The sequence below is a fragment of the Oncorhynchus gorbuscha genome, linkage group LG02 (genome assembly GCF_021184085.1).
Source record: "Oncorhynchus gorbuscha isolate QuinsamMale2020 ecotype Even-year linkage group LG02, OgorEven_v1.0, whole genome shotgun sequence".
Lineage (NCBI taxonomy): Eukaryota > Metazoa > Chordata > Actinopteri > Salmoniformes > Salmonidae > Oncorhynchus > Oncorhynchus gorbuscha.
In genome coordinates this window covers 95,133,854-95,153,940 of record NC_060174.1, presented here as the reverse complement: position 1 = coordinate 95,153,940, position 20,087 = coordinate 95,133,854, and the positions used below count along the sequence as shown (strand labels likewise).

The window sequence follows — 20,087 nt, the reverse complement described above, 5'->3', positions numbered from 1 at the left end:
GCCACTTCTGTAAATATATAATTGTTATGTTAACATTGGCCAAGGTTTGTGTTGAGGGTTGTGATAGGATACTGTATAAGACATTTTAATATGTATGGCAAATGATCCTGAATGATATGTTCTTGTGGTTGTCCAGGCTCTGCCCCTCCTCCAATGAACCCTGTGGCTGCTCCTCACACATACCAGCCAGGTATGACAGCACCTTACGGCCACCCACCTACAGGACCCACACCCTCGATGAGACCCACTCCACCCCCCATGGGCAATGCTACCCCTCCCCTTCCCTTTGGCCCCAAGACTGATGGTAAGTAAATATCAGTTTAGGGACCGTAGTCTTACATCTCAGAGCAGGAGTGCTGATCCATGTTCAGTTTTGTATTTTAAATCATAATGAATTAGAGGGTAACCTGATCCTAGATCAGCACTCCTACTCTGAGACTTTTTGTTTTTATCCTCTCATCTAATAATATGTTGTTTACCTTGGTCTTTGAAGCATCCACATATATTTGTAGTTTATTTGTTGTAAATTGAAGTTTTAGTGAGGGGGGGCTGTATCCGAGTATCTCCAGCAGCCACCCTTAGGGTCTCATTTCCTTCTCTTTCCTCCCACCGTGACAGCTCAGTGTGGGAGTGATGCTAGTGATGATGCTGCCCACACTGAGTACGACAACCAGGAGAATGATATTGAGTGTCCAGGTGTGGTTTAGTCACTATCAGTGTTGTGGTACTTGTATGTGTGTGGTCCCTGTGTACTTTTGATGTCCTCTATTAGATTTTTAGCATGGTTTCTTAGAGAAAAGGCCTAGAGAACTTCCATGGATCTTTCAGATATTCTGTATTTACATTCAATACTGTCTTAGTTTTTGCCATTATTACATTTTAGTGACCTCATGGGTATCAGATTTTTCATTAAATTATGTCTCAATGTCTTTCATTGTGACTGCAATTAGGTGCATTGAAGATGCAATTCCTACATTTCCTCTCATGTGGCAATGAAACAAAGTGACCTGAAACATAAAACAAAAACATCTATGCTAATTACTAAGTTCTCCAAAAACATCTATGCTAATTACTAAGTTCTCCAAAAACATTTTGTCAACACTCCCCCCCCCCCAAAAAAAAAATAAAATAAACTAAACTCATCCTGACTCTGGAATCTTTGCTCTGTAACAGGACACAAACCCACACCTGCTAATGGCGCTCAAGTTCCCAACAGCTTTGATCACTTGGAGACAAGCCCTAAAATGGGTAAGTCCTCTACTACTCCATAGTTTAATCAGAAATGAATGACTAATATTACATTTTTGTCCCCTATATTTACTGCTAGCAACACTCAGAACTGACATGAGGCCTGTTTTGGTGCTTGTCCCTATAGCTGGCCCACCCCAGCAGCCAGCCCCCCCCTGTTCGACACATGGGTCTGTCCTACCCCTCTTTACCCCCAGGGTACCAGAACACCTCCGCCTCCCCTATGCAGGCCCAGACGCAACCTTACAGCCATGCACCTCAGTCATACCAGCAGGTAAAACACCAGACTGCTCTCTGCTTTCTCAAACCAAATCCAAGACTGACATACTAACAGTACAACGCTCAACTTTCTCTATTATATACAGAGCTTAGCACTTGTCTGATCACGTGAACACTTAAACATTTTAAAATGAACTATGAATGTTGAAATGGTACATGGATAGACTGTTCAAATATTGAAACTTACCAGTGTTGCGTCCCAAATGGCACCCTATTCCATATAGTCTTTTGACCAGGCCTTTGTTCATTGTACTCACCATTGTACTGTCCTATGTTTCCTCCACAGCCGTCTGCAGGTCCAGCCCAGCTGAGCCCCTCCCTGGCTGGTTTGAGTCTGCAGTCCCAGACCCCTGAGACCCTGAGGGTGGTTAACCTGCTGCAGGAGAGGAACCTGCTCCCCCCGGGCCCCATCACCCCTCCTACACCCTCCCTGCCCCAGGACCTGCAGAAAATCAACTGTCACCCAGAGTGAGTGATAGTTTGTCTGGCACTGTTTTTCAATGTCAATCCCCACCACAATGTTGAATATTGTCAAAAGTGTTAATGTACTTTTACTGTGAAATGTACTGGTTCAGACCTGTTGTTTCTCTTGCCTCATCTCTCTACAGGGTCTTCCGCAGTACCCTGACCAACATCCCCCAGACCCAGTCTCTGTTAAACAAAGCCAAGCTTCCACTCGGCTTGCTGCTCCACCCCTTCAAAGATCTCTCGGTAAGATGTTGCCCACTATCTCCCAACCCTCAGTAGACTTCCTTCAACCCTTCCCTCTTCTGGTAAAAGATAGAAGAATGCATTTAGCCTAGAATAACTGTATTTAATCTACACATCTATGATCATGTCTTTTAAATGTAATTTGATGTTTTTCATTTGTATGGAACTTGGCATTGACGATTGTCATAACCTAACATGTCCTAAGGGTTAGATTTTTCTGTGAACTGCAGCAACTAGCTGTATTAAGTTTTATTCTTCAAGAATCAATGGTTACAGCTTTTTTTTAAATGATGTACCAATCCGATTGTACCTTTTTTTTTTTTTTTTATGATTTGGTTTGTCTGTACACTGCAGCAACTGCCTGTGGTCACCTCCAGCACTATAGTGCGGTGTCGCTCCTGCAGGACGTATATCAACCCCTTCGTGACCTTCCTGGACCAGAGGAGATGGAAGTGTAACCTGTGCTACCGGGTCAACGACGGTAAGGACCACAGCCACGAGCTCCTCTTAAATGACACCCTGTCTATTCCCCATATTCAGCACCACTTTTGACCACATCCAATGTTTAAGTTTATTTTATTTGTACAGGGACAGTGCACATTAATCAACGTTTCAGTAAAAGTGACGGTTTTAGCCAGCCGGCTAATTTTCAACCGCAGTCCCTGGGCAGGTTATTTAAAAACAATTACAATATAGACAATCATTGAGCAGTGAGCACACGCAGAGCAACATAGGACAAGAAAGATGTAGCACACAGACAGAGCAACATAGAACAACCAAGATGTAGCACACAGACAGAGCAACAGAACAAAAAGCAGCAAGACAAAATTCATAAAAGCAACAGTGTTTCCACACCTCACAAGCTACAGACAACATGGAAAGTGGCAATACACACCTAGGGATGTTCACAAATCTGATTGGCATTTAGCCATGTATTCATACATCTTGTGAAAGTGTGATAGGTGGTGCAGTTATGTGTGTCTGATGGCAGTATATTCCAGACATGGGAAGCTCTCACAGAGAAAGTGGATTTAGTAAAGGTGCTTTTCCTTAAGGGAACTATACAGTCACCTCTCATGGCAGACCTTGTGGATCTGCTGCCATATGTTTGGGTTTTCTGTTTAACAAAAATACTGAGTGGAGGGGGAGCCGGGCCATTTAGGATCTTGAATACAAGACATGCGTCGGTGTATTGCACAAGATTTTCCCAACTCAGGAGCTCATGCTTTCTCAGGATGTAACAGTGATGATGGCTACTGGGCTTCTTTGACAGCCTGTTTGTAGACAGACTTAATAGGTTTTAATGTCGTACAGCAAGCTTGGGCCCAACTAGTCAAGCAGTATGTTAACTGGGGGAGTATCATAGATTTGAAGTTCATTCCAAACACATGTTTTAAGTGAGAAGTTAGGCTGGTCTGAAGCGGAAAAAGGACATTCACTTGAGCACCAAGGCCTAACTTCACCCATGCTCTGCCAATATATTCCAGCACATAGCTTTGACCTAAACGTTCAGAATTTCATTCACTTGATGACAGTAGTGATGGACAGTCCTGTTCTTTTCTGACTGATGACAACCTCAATGTTTGTTGTACAGTTCCAGAGGAATTCATGTACAACCCAGTCACCAGATCGTACGGAGAGCCACACAAAAGACCTGAGGTCCAGAACGCCACCATCGAGTTCATCGCACCCTCGGAATACATGGTAAATACACATTATATAGTTTAAAGATTTGTCTATTTAAAGCATTGCATGTTATTTTGCCTGAATCTGTGGTAAGTGGTTACACCCCCCCCCCTTTTATATGCTACTTAAGTGCAGATGAAATGAGCAGTGTTCCACTGTTGCCACGTTCATAGTGATTCCATCAGGCTTTCTGCCTCCATGGAGTTGTTTATGATTTCCTGGAGTTGTTTATCTAGGAAGCATTTGCATGTTTTGTTAGGGTGTGGTAAGAGAGTGTGGTGTATCAGTGTGTTTGTATTGATGGTGTGAAACCTGTCATCCTCAGCTGAGACCCCCCCAGCCTGCCGTTTATCTCTTCGTGCTGGATGTATCCCACAATGCCGTGGAAACGGGATACCTAGATGTCGTCTGTCAGTCACTGCTGGAGAACATCAACGCGTATGTGGGATAATGTCCACAGCCCTGATATGATGGTTCATTACGTATTGTCCTATTAAGCTATGTAATAACATATTCTGTACTGATCAATACTAGGTAGCTTAAAGACTTCAGTTTAGCATCAGATAGCCCTAAAACAATGTTTATTTGGGTTTTTAATGTGACTATATACACATTTTTGTCATTCAGATTAATAACAAAAAGTGATTCAGACACAGAAATAAAATAACTTACAGAAGTATTGAGCAAGAAGAAGAAAGTCAATATTAACTGAACCGGACCACACATCACTGTGACCTGTGAGTATCGGCTGACTGACCATGTGTGTTCCAGGCTCCCTGGAGACTCCAGGACAAAGATTGGCTTCATCTCCTTTGACAGCACCATCCACTTCTACAACCTACAGGAAGGCCTGGCACAACCACAGATGCTCATCGTCTCGGACATTGAAGGTGGGAGACCACAAAGTGCTTACAAGCTTTGTCATTAGAATAATTCACTGTCTAGAAATGCTTAGGGAAATGAGGAAGGTCCACACTCACTATTTGCAGTGAAAGAAAGGAAAATGTATTTGTTATTTTGTGACACATGCTTCATCAGTGTATAAGTTGTGACAACATGGAAAAACATCCTATAGATGGGGCTGAAATATAAATGATGCTGTACTTTTAAAGTCTTTATTTCAGGAGGTTGCAGTGGTCTAAAGGTCTTCTATGCTGTTTTTTCCTTTCTTCCAGATATATTTTTACCAACACCAGACAGCCTTTTAGTGAACCTCAATGAATGCAAGGAGGTAAGGAGCTCTTAAAACTATTCCTGTACAGATTCCTCAGAGACAGGCTCTCAACAAAATGTTAAACGAAAATGTTACAAGTCCAATCTGTACAACTATTCACAGCAACATCATGAAAATGCATCAAGACACACACACATTGGGTAACTTTTTTTTGCCTGAACCTCTTTTACTCTGTTTTGCATTTCAAAACTTTATTGAAAAATGTGTTTTTATTCGTACAGCTGGTGCAGGATCTGCTGAAGAGCTTGCCCCAGATGTTTGGCAAGACCATGGAGACCCAGTCTGCTCTTGGCCCGGCCCTGCAGGCAGCCTTCAAGCTGCTGTCGCCCACCGGGGGGCGCATGTCCGTCTTCCAGACCCAGCTGCCCAAACTGGGCGTCGGGGCCCTCAAGTCCAGAGAGGACCCCAACCAGAGAGCTTCAGCCAAGGTCGGGACTAGCGAGAGCCTGGGTCTCACTGGTTTATGTATTTTGTATCCCAAATGGCACCCTATTACCTATATAGTGAACTACTTTTTAGATCCCTTTTTAGTGTAGGAAATGGTTACCATTTGCTGTACATTTTATTTTTAATTACTTGGTAAAGAGAGGAATGCAGTGTGCACATCTGTTCTGCAGTGGCGGTAGAAACTTGATATCTTTCTCAATACTCGAGATATAGTTTCAGACATTTCTTATGCCTAATATTCTCATTTAGAAATGTTTTGTTGTGCTCATTGTGTGGTGGTGGTTCCCCAGGAAATCCCGAACCTGTCTCCTGCCACAGACTTCTATAAGAAGCTGGCCCTGGACTGTTCAGGACAGCAGGTGGCTGTGGACCTATTCCTACTGAGCTCCCAGTACTGTGACCTGGCCTCTTTAGGTGAGTGGTGCCTTCTGACTGATACATCTGAACTTCAGTGTGTTATTATTAACAAAGTCACCTTATTTCAGCAGCCAGCAGTGCTCTTTATCTGTCTGTGTTGCTGTATACAGTACCAGTCAAAAGTTTGGACATACCTACTGAAGGGTTTTCTTTATTTTTACTGTTTTCTACATAGTAGAATAATAGTGAAGACATGATTCCATATGTTGTTTTGATGTCTGATCAAAATTCTGAACACTACATTTTATGGTGTCGATCCCATGTTTTATGAACTGAAATAAAAGATCCCAGAAATGTTCCATATACACAAAAAGCTTTTATCTCAAATTCTGTGCACAAATTTGTTGATATCCCTGTTGGTGAGCATTTCTCTTTTGCCAAGATAATCCATCCACCTGACAGGTGTGGTATATCAAGAAGCCAATTAAACCGCATGATTATTACAAAGGTGCACCTTGTGCTGGGGACAATAAAAGGCCACTCTAAATGTGCAGTTTTGTCACAACACAATGCACAGATGTTTCAAGTTGAGGGAGCGTGCAATTGGCTTGCTTACTGCAGGAATATCTACCAGCGCTGTTGCCAGAGAATTGCATGTTAATTTCTCTACCATAAGCCACCTACAATGTCATTTTGGAGAATTTGGCAGTACAGACCACGTGTAACCACGCCAGTCCAGGGCCTCCACATCCGGCTTCTTCACCTGCGTGATTGTCTGAGACCAGCCACTCAGATCGCTGATGAAACTGGGTTTGCACAACCAAAGCATTTCTGCAAAAACTGTCACTGTCTCAGTGAAACTCATCTGTGTTCTCGACGTCTTCACCAGGGTCCTTGACCTGACTGTTGTTTGGCGTCATAACCGACTTCAGAGGGCAAAAATGCTCACCTTTGATGGCCACTGGCATGCTGGAGAAGTTTGCTCTTCACGGATGAATCCCGGTTTCAACTCTACCGGACATGTGGTGTGTGTGTGTGCAAGCGGTTTGCTGATGTCAACATTGTGAACAGAGTGCCCTGTGTTGCCTGTAGGGTTATGGTATAGGCAGGCATAAGCTATGGAAAAAGTACACACTTTGCATTTTATCGATGGAAATTTGAATGCAAAGAAATACCATGACAAGATTTGAGGCCTATTGTTGAGCCATTCATCCACCACCCTCACCTCATGGAAGCTGAAAATGTCCCAGCTATTCCATGGCCTGCATACTCACCAGACATGTCACCCATTTAGTTTAGCACATTTGGGTTGCTCTGCATCAAAGTGTTCCAGTTCCTGCCAATATCCAGCAACTTAGAACAGCCATTGAAAAGGAGTGTGACAACATTCAACAACCTGATCAACTCTATGCGAATGAGATTAGTTGCGCTGCATGAGGTAAATGGTGGTCACACCAGATACTGACTGGTTTTTCTTAAGGGATCTGTGACCAACAGGTGTATATCTGTATTTCCGGTGCCATGTGAAATCCATAGATTAGGACCTAATTAATTTATTTCAGTTGACAGATTTTCTTATATGAACTATCACTCAGTAAAACATTTGAAAGTGTTAGAGGTTGTTTTTTATTTTATTTATTCAAATGCCACAAGGCCCTTCGTATAGAACATCTTACTCTGGTTGGACTCATGTGTAATCTCTGCTTCATCTTCTCTCTCTCGTTCTCTCAGCTTGCATATCCAGGTATTCAGCAGGAAGTGTGTACTACTACCCCTCATACCAGCAGCAGCACAACCCAGCCGGGGTTGAGTGCTTCCAGAAGGATCTCAAGAGGTACCTCACCAGGAAGATTGGCTTGGAGGCTGTAATGAGGATCCGCTGCACTAAAGGTAACAAGTCCTCACTTACAATATTTTCTCACTATGTTGATTGCCTTGCATTGTTATTTCACATGGAAGCAGCAGCACTTTAAATGTCAGACGTTATATTCTATAACGTCCTTGTGGAAAGTGTTTGCTGAAGGAAATCTCAATGACAATTTAGGAAGGATACTGTGAACCCTGTAAACTTATGGTTGTGAGTCGGTCTGTGCTCCAGTTGATTTCAGTATCTGGGAGTAAAAACTGTCAGATTAAATGTATTTAATTCAAATCTCTCGGACCCACTTCTATATCTAAACTTAGCAAAGAAAGAAACGTCCTCTCACTGTCAACTGCGTTTATTTTCAGCAAACTTAACGTGTAAATATTTGTATGAACATAAGATTCAACAACTGAGACATAAACTGAACAAGTTCCACAGACATGTGACTAACAGAAATTGAATACGGTGTCCCTGGAAAAAAGGGGGTGTCAATCAAAAGTAACAGTCAGTATCTGGTGTGGCCACCAGCTGCATTAAGTACTGCAGTGTTTCTCCTCCTCATGGACTGCACCAGATTTGCCAGTACTTGCTGTGAGATGTTACCCCACTCTTCCACCAAGGCACCTGCAAGTTCCCGGACATTTATGGGGGGAATGGCCCTAGCCCTCACCCTCCGATCCAACCGGTCCCAGTGAAGAGCACTTTTTGCCAGTCCTAGCCTTACAACATGCCAACAACCCCTCAGTCCAGCCTTTCTCAGCCTATTGCGGACAGTAAGAGCATTGATGGAGAGAGTGTGCGTTCCTGGTGTAACTCGGGCAGTTGTTGTTGCCATCCTGTACCTGTCCCGCAGGTGTGATGATCGGATGTACCGATCCTGTGCAGGTGTCGTTACACGTGGTCTGCCACTGCGAGGACGATCAGCGTTCCGTCCTGTCTCCCTGTAGCGCTGTCTGTGGTGCCTCACAGTACGGACATTGCAATTTATTGCCCTGGCCACATCTGCCTCATGCCACCTTGCAGCATGCATAAGGCACGTTCATGCAGGTGATCAGGGACCCTGGGCATCTTTCTTTTGGTGTTTTTCTGAGTCAGTAGAAAGGCCTCTTTAGTATCCTGAGTTTTCATAACTGTGACCTTAATTGCCTACCGTCTATAAGCTGTTAGTGTCTTAACGACCGTTCCCACAGGTGCATGTTCATTCATTGTTTCCCATGCTTGTTCAATGAACCGTAAATGGTGTTTAAACCCTTTACAGTGAAGTTATTTGGATTTTTGCAAATTATCTTTGAAAGACCAGGTCCAGAAAAGGGATGATTTATTTTGTATGTTGATTATTGTGAAAAGAAAATATAAAACTCTGACCCCTCAACTTCCATGCAGGTTTGTCCATCCACACGTTCCATGGGAACTTCTTTGTGCGCTCCACGGATCTGCTGTCCCTGCCCAATGTGAACCCAGACGCGGGCTTTGCTGTGCAGATGTCCATTGAGGAGAACCTGGTGGACATGCAGTCTGTCTCCTTCCAGGCTGCGCTGCTCTACACATCCAGCAAAGGTACACTGTCTGGAGCTGCTGTGATGGGGGTGTAGGGAGCTTTACCATGAAAAGATTAGCTGTGTTCGAATACTCACACTAACCATACTATTTGTGACGTACTTTGAGTATGTAGTCTGCTTATAGCTCATACTATGAATATAGTTAGTATGCCAGAAGTTCCTGGATGTTGTACTACATTCACCAAAATTCAAAGTATACAAGAAGTGGGACACTATTTCTGTGTTTTTAGGGCCCATAATGCAATTCTTCAGAATGGGCGTGGCTTCACATTTTCAGATTTGAAGAAAATGGGGGGGGATATGCTGCCGAAGTCCGAGAACGGATACAAATTTATCCATTTAACTAATTATGACAAATGTTAAAATGTTGCGCAATGTAATAAAGTAATTACTTTTCAAATAAGTTACATTACATGTTATGTTGTCTGACAATTTGTTAGCTACGCTAACCACATAGCATATCATGACAGCAGTTGCTTGTATGTTGGCTAGCTACCTAACTTTGGTTTGCTACTAATACATTGAACTTGCCAGTATATTAACTATATACTATCTAACTTTTATTGACTTGATTATTCACGTCATACATAGCTTAGTTACGTGGTATAGTTGGTGTGCTTTCTGAATGGACATTGTTAATGAAGTCCGTAAGATGTCTAGCTAGTATTTGTTATGCTAGCAAAAAGTTGCATAGCAACAGCATCGACTTCCGGTAGACGGGCGAAGCGCAAGTACACTCAACTGAATGGATTCCGTTGGAATACAGTAAACTAAAATGAACTAATAGTATGAAGTGTATATTCTCATTAAGTATGTAGTATACAGTATGTTAGTATGGGTATTCGAACACAGCTTTTGTCATTATTTTTCTGTGGGATTTACTTGGTTTAGATTCACTATGTGCGTCCCAAATAGCACCCTATGCCATACATGGTGTACTACTTTATACCAGGACTCAAAATGCTCTTGTCCAAAAAAGTGCCCTATATAGAGAATAGGGTGCCATTTGGGACTCACTGGAACAAGTGAGATGGAACACTTTTTGTAATGGATACTGAAATTTAAAGATGTTATTTCTTTCTGAAGTGCAATTTAGTTTTGTTTGTTTCCTTTCTTGACAAATATATTTCCGATGCATACCAATTGTAATGCTGAAATAACTTGTTGCTTGGTGTTGTTTCTACAGGAGAGAGAAGAATTCGAGTCCACACCATGTGTTTGCCTGTTGTCAACTCCCTGTCTGACGTCTTTGCTGGGGCTGATGTCCAGGCCATCACTGGTCTGCTGGCTAGCATGGGTAGGTAGTTCCAGGGACGCAGTGTTGGTGTAGTTATTAAAGGCATGTTTATTTCCATCAGTACCAGGTGAAGTCCTTAGACTGTCCCATCATCCTGTGGTCTTTAATGTCTCATAGTGAGAACACGCTTGTCATCCACACAGTGCCATCCATAGCTGCCTCATTTGCATGGACAGATGGTGATGTCAGATGGTTGCCTGGTTACTGTGACCTTTGTGGAATCCAAGTGGCTAAATCAAACTGACTGAAGACTAATCTTCTTATAATGTATTGGAGGTTTTATTAGTATCCGTCACTGATAAAATATTATTATTCTACATGTTATTCAGTCACATTATTTGGATGGTCTGGAAAGTCCATCTGTAGAAGCTCTACAGATAAGCAACTGCTTGCTAAGGTTAGAGTTGAGTTTAGAATAATGGTTAGGGTAAGGGCTAAGTTTAGGGTTAGAATCTGGGTTAGTAGATGGTGTGTAGAGCATCTACAGATGGACTATCCAAATGGTGTTGGTTGCTTTTGTAATGAAGGCCATGACTGCAAACTTGTACTGTACAATCATGTAACTTGTGAATCCCAATCCCGGAGGTAAAAATGTAGCTGGGAGTTTTGAATTCAATGCCCTGTTCCTGATGTGTCCTCCCCCTCTAGCTGTGGATCGCTCGGTGACGTCCAGTTTGAGTGACGCCCGGGACGCGATGACCAATGCTTCCATCGACTCTCTGACATCCTACCGCACCTCTGTGCTCACTATCCAGCAGCCTGGCCTCCTGGCCCCCGCCTGCCTCAGGCTGTTCCCCCTCTACATCCTGGCCCTGCTCAAACAGGTACACTACCCACCCACTCTCTCCCTGGCTAGTACCCTGGCAGTCTACAGCTTCATCCCATATGGCACCCTGTTCCCTGCACTACTTTTGACCAGGGCCCATTGGGCTCTGGTAAAAAGTAGTGTGCAATATAAGGAATAGGGTGCCATGTGGGATGAAGCCTACTTCCCATTGGGATTTCAACTTTCACCGACGAGTTATAATTACAACTCAGCATAACATAAAAAACAGCTTTAAAACACCATAAGAAATCCAGTCAGTCAGAAACTGACCAAGCTACCTTTATTGGCTTACGGACCTTTGCTCATGTTGTTTTTATTCTCCGTGGTCCACAGAAAGCCTTCCGAACCGGTACAAGCACCAGGCTGGATGACCGTGTGTTTGCCATGTGTCAGCTGAAGTACCAGCCCCTGGCCTACGTCATGCTGATGATCCACCCAGCGCTGTACCGCGTGGACGACCTGACTGATGAGGTGAGGGCTAGGGGAACAGAGCATAATTAATGAGAAGAGCAATATTTTTCTCTACTTTTATAGTTTATCACGTCTTATACACTCAGATCATTTAAAGAAGGAACACTGATATTCAGGTCTATGCTTCGGCTTCCATCTGACGTGTGGATATATTGCACTTTTCCTCTTTTATTAACCAAACTTCTCTTTTCGTCCCCCTCCTTCCACCCCCTCCACAGGGAGCCCTGAACATCAGTGAGCGTGCCATCCCCCAGCCCAGAGTCCAGCAGCTGTCTGTGGAGAAGCTGAGCAGAGAGGGGGCCTTCCTTATGGATGCTGGCTCGGTTAGTAGCATGATGATGATGATGATGTACACCATATGTGCAAAAGTATGTCGACACCCCTTTCAAATTAGTGGATTAATCTATTTCAGCCACACCTGTTTCTGACAGGTGTATAAAATAGAGCACACAGCCAATATAATATCCATAGACAAACATTGGTAATAGAATGGCCTTACTGAAGACCTCAGTGACTTTCAATGTGGCACAGTTATAGGATGCCACCTTTCCAACAAGTCAGTTTGTCAAATTCCTGCCCTGCTAGAGCTGCCCCAGTCAACTGTAAGTGCTATTATTGTGAAGTGGAAACGTCTAGGAGCAACAACTGCTCAGCCGCGTAGTGGGAGGCCGCTCAAAGAACAGGACCGCCGGGTGCTGAAGCACATAGGGTGTAAAAATCATCTGTCCTCAGTTGCAACACTCACTAGCGAGTTTCAAACTGCCTCTAGAAGCAATGTCAGCACAATAACTGTTCGTTGGGAGCTTCATGAAATGGGTTTTCATGACTGAGTAGACTCACACAGGCCTAAGATCAACGTGGTATAAAGCTTGCAACCATTGCACTCTGGAGCCGTGGAAACGTGTTCTCTGGAACACCATCTGGCAGTCCGACGGGCGAATCTGGGTTTGGGAAATGCCAGAAGAATGCTACATGGCCCAATGCACAGTGCCAACTGTAACGTTTGGAGGAGGAGTAGTTGTCTGGGCTGTTTTTCATGGTTCGGACTAGGCTCCCTTAGTTCCAGTGAAGGGAAATCTTAATGCTACTACATACAATGACATTCTAGGCGATTCTGTGTTTCCAACTTTGTGGCAACAGTTTGGGGAAGGCCCTTTTCTGTTTTCAGCGTGACAATGCCCCCATGCGCAAAGCGAGGTCCATACAGAAATAGTTTGTTGATCGGTGTGGAAGAACTTGACTGGCCTGCACAGAGCCCTGACCTCAACCCCATCGAACACCTTTGCGAGCCAGGCCTAATCACCCAACATCAGTGCCCTACCACCCTAATGCTCTTGTGGCTGAATGGAAGCAAGTCCCTTACGCAATGTTACATGTGAAAAGCCTTCCCAGAAGAGTACAGGCTGTTATAGTAGCAAAGGGGTGACCAACTCTATATTGATGCCCATGATTTTGGAATGAAATCCAATCTAATTTTATTTTTCACATACACATGGTTAGCAGATGTTAATGCGAGTGTAGCGAAATGCTTGTGCTTCTAGTTCCGATAATGCAGTAATAACCAACAAGTAATCTAACTAACAATTCCAAAACTACTGTCTTATACACTGTGTATAAGGGGATAAAGAATATGTACATAAAGATATATGAATGAGTGATGGTACAGAGCAGCATAGGCAAGATACAGTAGATGGTATCAAGTACAGTATATACATATGAGATGAGTATGTAAACAAAGTGGCATAGTTAAAGTGGCTAGTGATACATGTATTACATAAGGATGCAGTCGATGATATAGAGTACAGTATATACGTATGCATATGAGATTAATAATGTAGGGTAAGTAACATTTATATAAGGTAGCATTGTTTAAAGTGGCTAGTGATATATTTACATTTCCCATCGATTCCCATTATTAAAGTGGCTGGAGTTGAGTCAGTGTCAGTGTCAGTGTGTTGGCAGCAGCCACTCAATGTTAGTGGTGGCTGTTTAACAGTCTGATGGCCTTGAGATTGAAAAACAGCTTCTGTCTCTCGGTCCCAGCTTTGAAGCACCTGTACTGACCTCGCCTTCTGGATGATAGCGGGGTGAACAGGCAGTGGCTCGGGTGGTTGTTGTCCTTGATGATCTTTATGGCCTTCCTGTAACATCGGGTGGTGTAGGTGTCCTGGGGGGCAGGTAGTTTGCCCCCGGTGATGCGTTGTGCAGACCTCACTACCCTCTGGAGAGCCTTACGGTTGTGGGCGGAGCAGTTGCCGTACCAGGCGGTGAAGTTTGTGAGTGCTTTTGGTGACAAGCCAAATTTCTTCAGCCTCCTGAGGTTGAAGAGGCGCTGCTGCGCCTTCTTCACGATGCTGTCTGTGTGAGTGGACCAATTCAGTTTGTCTGTGATGTGTATGCCGAGGAACTTAACTTACTACCCTCTCCACTACTGTTCCATCGATGTGGATAGGGGGGTGTTCCCTCTGCTGTTTGCTGAAGTCCACAATCATCTCCTTAGTTTTGTTGACGTTGAGTGTGAGGTTATTTTCCTGACACCACACTCAGAGGGCCCTCACCTCCTCCCTGTAGGCCGTCTCGTCGTTGTTGGTAATCAAGCCTACCACTTGTGTCGTCGGCAAACTTGATGATTGAGTTGGAGGCGTGCGTGGCCACGCAGTCGTGGGTGAACAGGCGTACAGGAGAGGGCTCAGAACGCATCCTTGTGGAGCCCCAGTGTTGAGGATCAGCGGGGTGGAGATGTTGTTGCCTACCCTCACCACCTGGGGGCGGCCAATTAGGAAGTCCAGTACCCAGTTGCAAAGGGCGGGGTCAAGACCCAGGGTCTCGAGCTTGATGACGAGCTTGGAGGGTACTATGGTGTTGAATGCCGAGCTGTAGTCGATGAACAGCATTCTCACATAGGTATTCCTCTTGTCCAGATGGGTTAGGGCAGTGTGCAGTGTGGTTGAGATTGCATCGTCTGTGGACCTATTTGGGCGGTAAGCAAATTGGAGTGGGTCTAGGGTGTCAGGTAGGGTGGAGGTGATATGGTCCTTGACTAGTCTCTCAAAGCACTTCATGATGACGGAAGTGAGTGCTACGGGGGCGGTAGTCGTTTAGCTCAGTTACCTTAGCTTTCTTGGGAACAGGAACAATGGTGGCCCTCTTGAAGCATGTGGGAACAGCAGACTGGTATAGGGATTGATTGAATATGTCCGTAAACACACCGGCCAGCTGGTCTGCGCATGCTCTGAGGGCGCGGCTGGGGATGCCGTCTGGGCCTGCAGCCTTGCGAGGGTTAACACGTTTAAATGTTTTACTCACCTCGGCTGCAGTGAAGGAGAGTCTGCATGTTTTCGTTGCAGGCCGTGTCAGTGGCACTGTATTGTCCTCAAAGTGGGCAAAAAAGTTATTTAGTCTGCCTGGGAGCAAGACATCCTGGTCCGTGACTGGGCTGGTTTTCTTCTTGTAGTCCGTGATTGACTGTAGACCCTGCCACATGAATGAGATGTTGGATGAGCAGGTGTCCACATACATTTGGTGATGACAGCATTGACACATTGCATCATCAACAGTCGGATGCATTTCACCATCATGCTTTAGCTTGCGCTAATTTGCATGATTATTGAGGAATCCTTCTGTCATTTGACGTACGAAATAGATACTTAAAACACATCTACAGTGGATTCTTCTCAACAAACACACAGATGCATAACACGAACACAACGTGACTGACTTCTCCATTCTCCAACAGGTGATCTATCTCTGGATCGGAAGAAACTGCAACCCAGACTTCCTCACGCAAGTCCTGGGGGTCCCAGACTACGCTGCTGTGCCTCAGAACATGGTAAGGAACCTAAGCACCTGCTCCCCCTTTAACTGTTTCTCTTAGCCCAGCTCCCCTGCTCCTGACAAGGTTCTGTATCGCTCACCAAGTTTATAACACAGTATAATACACAGTGGTTCGAGCCCTGAATGCCAATTGGCTGAAAGCCATGGTATGTCAGACCATATACAATGGGTATGACACCATTTAAAAAAAATTAAAAAAAATACAATTAAATTGTTAACCAGTTTATGTAATAGCAATAAGGCACCTTGGGTTTGCTGTAAAAGGCCTATATTCCACGGCTAAGGGCTGTATCCAGGCACTCTGCGGTGCGTCGTGTTTAAGAACAGCCCTTAGCCCTGGTGTATTGGCCATATACCACTTAATTCACATGTGTTGGTTGTATCTTTTGTTTGTGACTTATATTGCACTATAATGCTGTTTAAAATGCGATGCACAACACATTTCCTGAAAGGGAGACCATAAAGATATTATTATAATGTGTTCCATCTCCCAGAACCTTCTCCCAGAGTTGGACACTGCAGAGTCCCAGAGAACCAGAGCGTTTGTTGGCTGGCTGAGGGAACAGAGGCCCTTTTTCCCCATCCTGCATGTCATTAGGTAGGCAGTAGTAACTAGATGAGATCACTGGGGGAGTTCAATGTCTGCATTCCAAATGGACCCCTATTCCCTTAATAGTTCAGTTAATAGTTTACTTTTTACCAGGGCCCATAGAGCTCTGGTACAAAAGTAGTGCACTGTTTAGGGAATAGGGGGCCATTTGGTTGAGTTTGAAGCCCAAAATTAAATGAGTATTATTAAGATCAGGTTGAAGTCATTGACAGCGAGTTTTGCTGACCTGTCAAATGACTGAGTTCAATTCTGCAAGAGACTGTAAATGTTGTAGATCCAACCTTCCCCTTTCTGTTCCTTTCCAGGGATGAGAGCCCACTGAAAGCCAGCTTTATGCAGAACATGATTGAGGATCGGACAGAGTCGGCCCTGTCTTACTATGAGTTTTTACTCCATGTCCAACAGCAAGTCTCCAAGTAAACGCAGCGTATGCAGTCAGCCCTGGGAACACTGACAGGATGTGCATCCGTGTGTGAACGAACGTTGGGAAGATTGAACCTGTCAGGGACGGCTGCCTCTCACAGCATCTTCAGTTATGGCGCACTATTCTTGTGTCGAGCATTGCCTTTCTTAAAGATTGAGCCCCCCCCCCGTCTGCAGACCTTCTTTCAAACAGATCAAACTTTATGTGATGAGCAGGACATGGACAGAGGCAACTCGGCTAATTCTGATTTGGCTCTTTTTGTTTTCAGCTGGAACATGTTGTCGAGACCAGGGAGTCCATGACACGATATTATGTACATCAGTGATTGAGCAAATCAGTGTTTATTCTCATAGAACTATGCTTTCTAAGAGATCCTTTCAGATACAGTTCTGGCTATGGATGTGAAGTCTTGTTCAAAAAGCACCGTTGTATTTGTTAATAAAGTAATATATGTATCATGCTGAAGGCCATGTTGAAGGAGTATCGTCTAACCTCGGACTGTTTATTATTGGATGTCCCCTTATGCATAAGAATACAGTATATCTCAGCTATGATGATGACAATAGTCATCTACCAATTAGTGGTAAAGGACAGAATTTTGGTTATTATTGTGTCGAACAAATCTCTAGACTTAATGTAAAGTACGAAATGTAGATGTTTTTAAAGGTGAACAGAGCTCGTTATAATTTCCTGCCTTGAATGTTGTTGACTAAGGGGAATTCCACGGTAACAGTGACACTGAGACTCAAATATTTCACTTTAAAATGTATTTCAAACAAAAACCAGTGATTGCAAAGTTAAACAAACCATATAACTCTATGCATGATGTCTGTTACTGTGGAATTGGAATTGCCCCTAAGCAATGGAATGCCGTCTCATCTCTTGGGTCAGATCTTTCCTTCAAAGACTCCCTCACCCATTCTCCTCTCCTCATGGACATTCAAAACAACTAGCTTTTTTTTTGTTTTTAGTTTAATTTATGAGATTCCCGATCTGATTAAATACTGTTATTGCCTTGTATGGGAACTCACTTTTCATTATTGAAACTGTTTAAATACAGACACTATATATTAAATATTTTAATATAATAGGATATGGGAAATTCTTTAACACGGACATATAACAAAGCCATTGTGATCTTTTAATCATGCTTATTGATACTTGTATATTGAAAATACTCCATTATAATGGTAAAGAATTGTTAATTTTAGTATGAAGATGAAATGACGCTAATAAAATGTTTGGGACTTTTTAAACGTAGTTGTGATTTGTCATGGATGGGCAGAGTACGTTTTAGGTTTCCTGACTATTGAAATTAGAACGTTTGAAAAATGTGTGAGATGAAAATGGGCAAACCAAAGGGTGTGCGACAGAAGGGTAATCAGTGGCCAAAATGGACAAACCAAAGGGTGTGCGACAGAAGGGTAATCGGTGGCCAAAATGGACAAACCAACGGGTGTGTGACAGAAGGGTAAATCAGTGGCCAAAATGGACAAACCAAAGGGTGTGCGACAGAAGGGTAATCTGTGGCCAAAATGGACAAACCAATGTGTGTGCGACAAAGGGTAATCAGTGGCCAAAAGGGTGTGCGACAAAGGGTAATCCGTGGCCAAAATGGACAAACCAACGGGTGTGCGACAGAAGGGTAATCAGTGGCCATTCTGAACCTTGTTTTAAGTCCAGTAGGTCACATGACCAAGGAGCTATTGAAATGTTACATTTTGGAAAATTTATGTAAAAACGTGTGGGATGAAAATGGACAAACCAAAGGGTGTGCAATTTGTAGGCCTGCTGAGTGTACATAGGTGGAGATTCACAAGAAAACATCTTTCACTTGTCTTCAAGACAGTAAGATTCCTATTGTCAAGGTAATCATTCACAAAGCTCTTCCGCACTGGTATCAGTCCCACATAACTATTAAAAATGATGTTCTGACAGTCTGCCGGGACTGAGGAATTCTTCCGTTCCACTGGTTGATAAGGACTTCTCTCATGAACACTTCACCGGTGGTCTTGTATCGTTTCAAGTACAGTCATGGATATTGCTGCAGCCTCAGATGATAGATTCTCTTAACCTGTAACAAAGGAAACAAAAAAGTGAAAGTAACATGTCCTGGTTTCAAGAGAAATTGATATTACACATAGATTTCCATAAGTAAAGCTCGTCCCAATTTTCTGTAAAAAACTTGACATTTCACCTAGATATCACTAACACGACAACTGTGGTGTACAACATAGAAGCTTATCAGGTTCTGATCATCTTACTATGCTTCTTCACCTGAGATTGGCCCCCGATTGCTAATCAATCAGTTCTTAATTCTCCAGGCTCCACTTTGTCATCAACATGGACAAACTTCCAATGAATATGGACAACCTTGCAGGTAATGACATGTATCCATCCTGATTTACCCTGAACTTTTACTGCTGACCTCATAAGCAAAACTTAATAAGGCCCTTCCCATTTTGGCCCTAATGTGTCTGTCACATTTTTTTACCATCACCCACTGTCCTGGCACTACATCATGTCCCCCCTGGGGAGTTATTCCCCATTAGAGAGTTGTATGCAATAGTTAAACATTGTGTCACTCAAAGTGAACGTTTGCTTTTCTCAAATCTAACGTGCCTGTGTTATCACGTTGTCCATTGTAGTAACTACCCATTAACTACCCATGTCCAGCCTGCACAAGATATGGGAAAATCAGTGACTTCAGCACCCGTATCTACTAAAATAACCTACTGCAAAGTTGTTAACCATCATGTTCACATATATTCCACCCGATTTCATATGTACACCAGCTGAGATGGGATGTAAGAGGGAGTCTATTACTTTACCTCCACAGCATCCAGCAAACTCTGCTGCTGAGCCAGGGAGAGCTTCTTACATTTCAGCACCAACACTGTGTAATTTGGGCTGTTGTCTTGATTCCATTTTCCCTTAGACGGACCCTGCTTCTCATGGCCACTTCTCAGAAAATCCCGTTTAATTTTCTGACATTCTCATTGCCGGTGACCAGAAATCCCGCAATAATGACATACATCTTTTTAACTGAATGGATAATGTTGTTGGTTTCACTCGGAACCTGCAAAACTCTGATAACCACGTCTCGTGGATGCTTAAAAGTTTCTAAACATTCATCCAACTGTTTTGGAGATGCTGATTTATGTGTGATCACTGTCACTAGAAGTTTGTCTTTACTTCCTTTTACAGCCTGGTTGGCCTAAGACATCGTTCGTCACACTG

The 20,087-nt window shown here is 43.5% G+C and overlaps 1 protein-coding gene across 2 annotated transcripts; it reads left to right on the top strand.

Annotated features, from left to right (window-relative positions):
* The first annotated feature begins 138 nt into the window (after positions 1-138).
* On the top strand, positions 139-18,103 carry LOC124013624 (protein transport protein Sec24A-like). Of its 2 annotated transcripts, XM_046327961.1 has the most exons (22): positions 139-304; positions 619-696; positions 1,174-1,248; positions 1,376-1,522; positions 1,814-1,995; positions 2,136-2,238; positions 2,593-2,719; positions 3,833-3,942; positions 4,250-4,362; positions 4,696-4,814; positions 5,100-5,155; positions 5,380-5,586; positions 5,896-6,019; positions 7,694-7,852; positions 9,210-9,383; positions 10,572-10,682; positions 11,331-11,506; positions 11,842-11,979; positions 12,198-12,302; positions 15,716-15,808; positions 16,308-16,411; positions 16,729-18,103. In XM_046327961.1, the coding sequence occupies exons 1-22, from the start codon at positions 266-268 to the stop codon at positions 16,841-16,843; spliced, it is 2,655 nt and encodes an 884-aa protein (XP_046183917.1). In that variant the 5' UTR covers positions 139-265; the 3' UTR covers positions 16,844-18,103. The 2 variants fall into 2 exon arrangements, with proteins under 2 accessions (XP_046183917.1, XP_046183925.1); XM_046327969.1 differs by lacking the exon at positions 619-696.
* Positions 18,104-20,087: the final 1,984 nt, after the last annotated feature.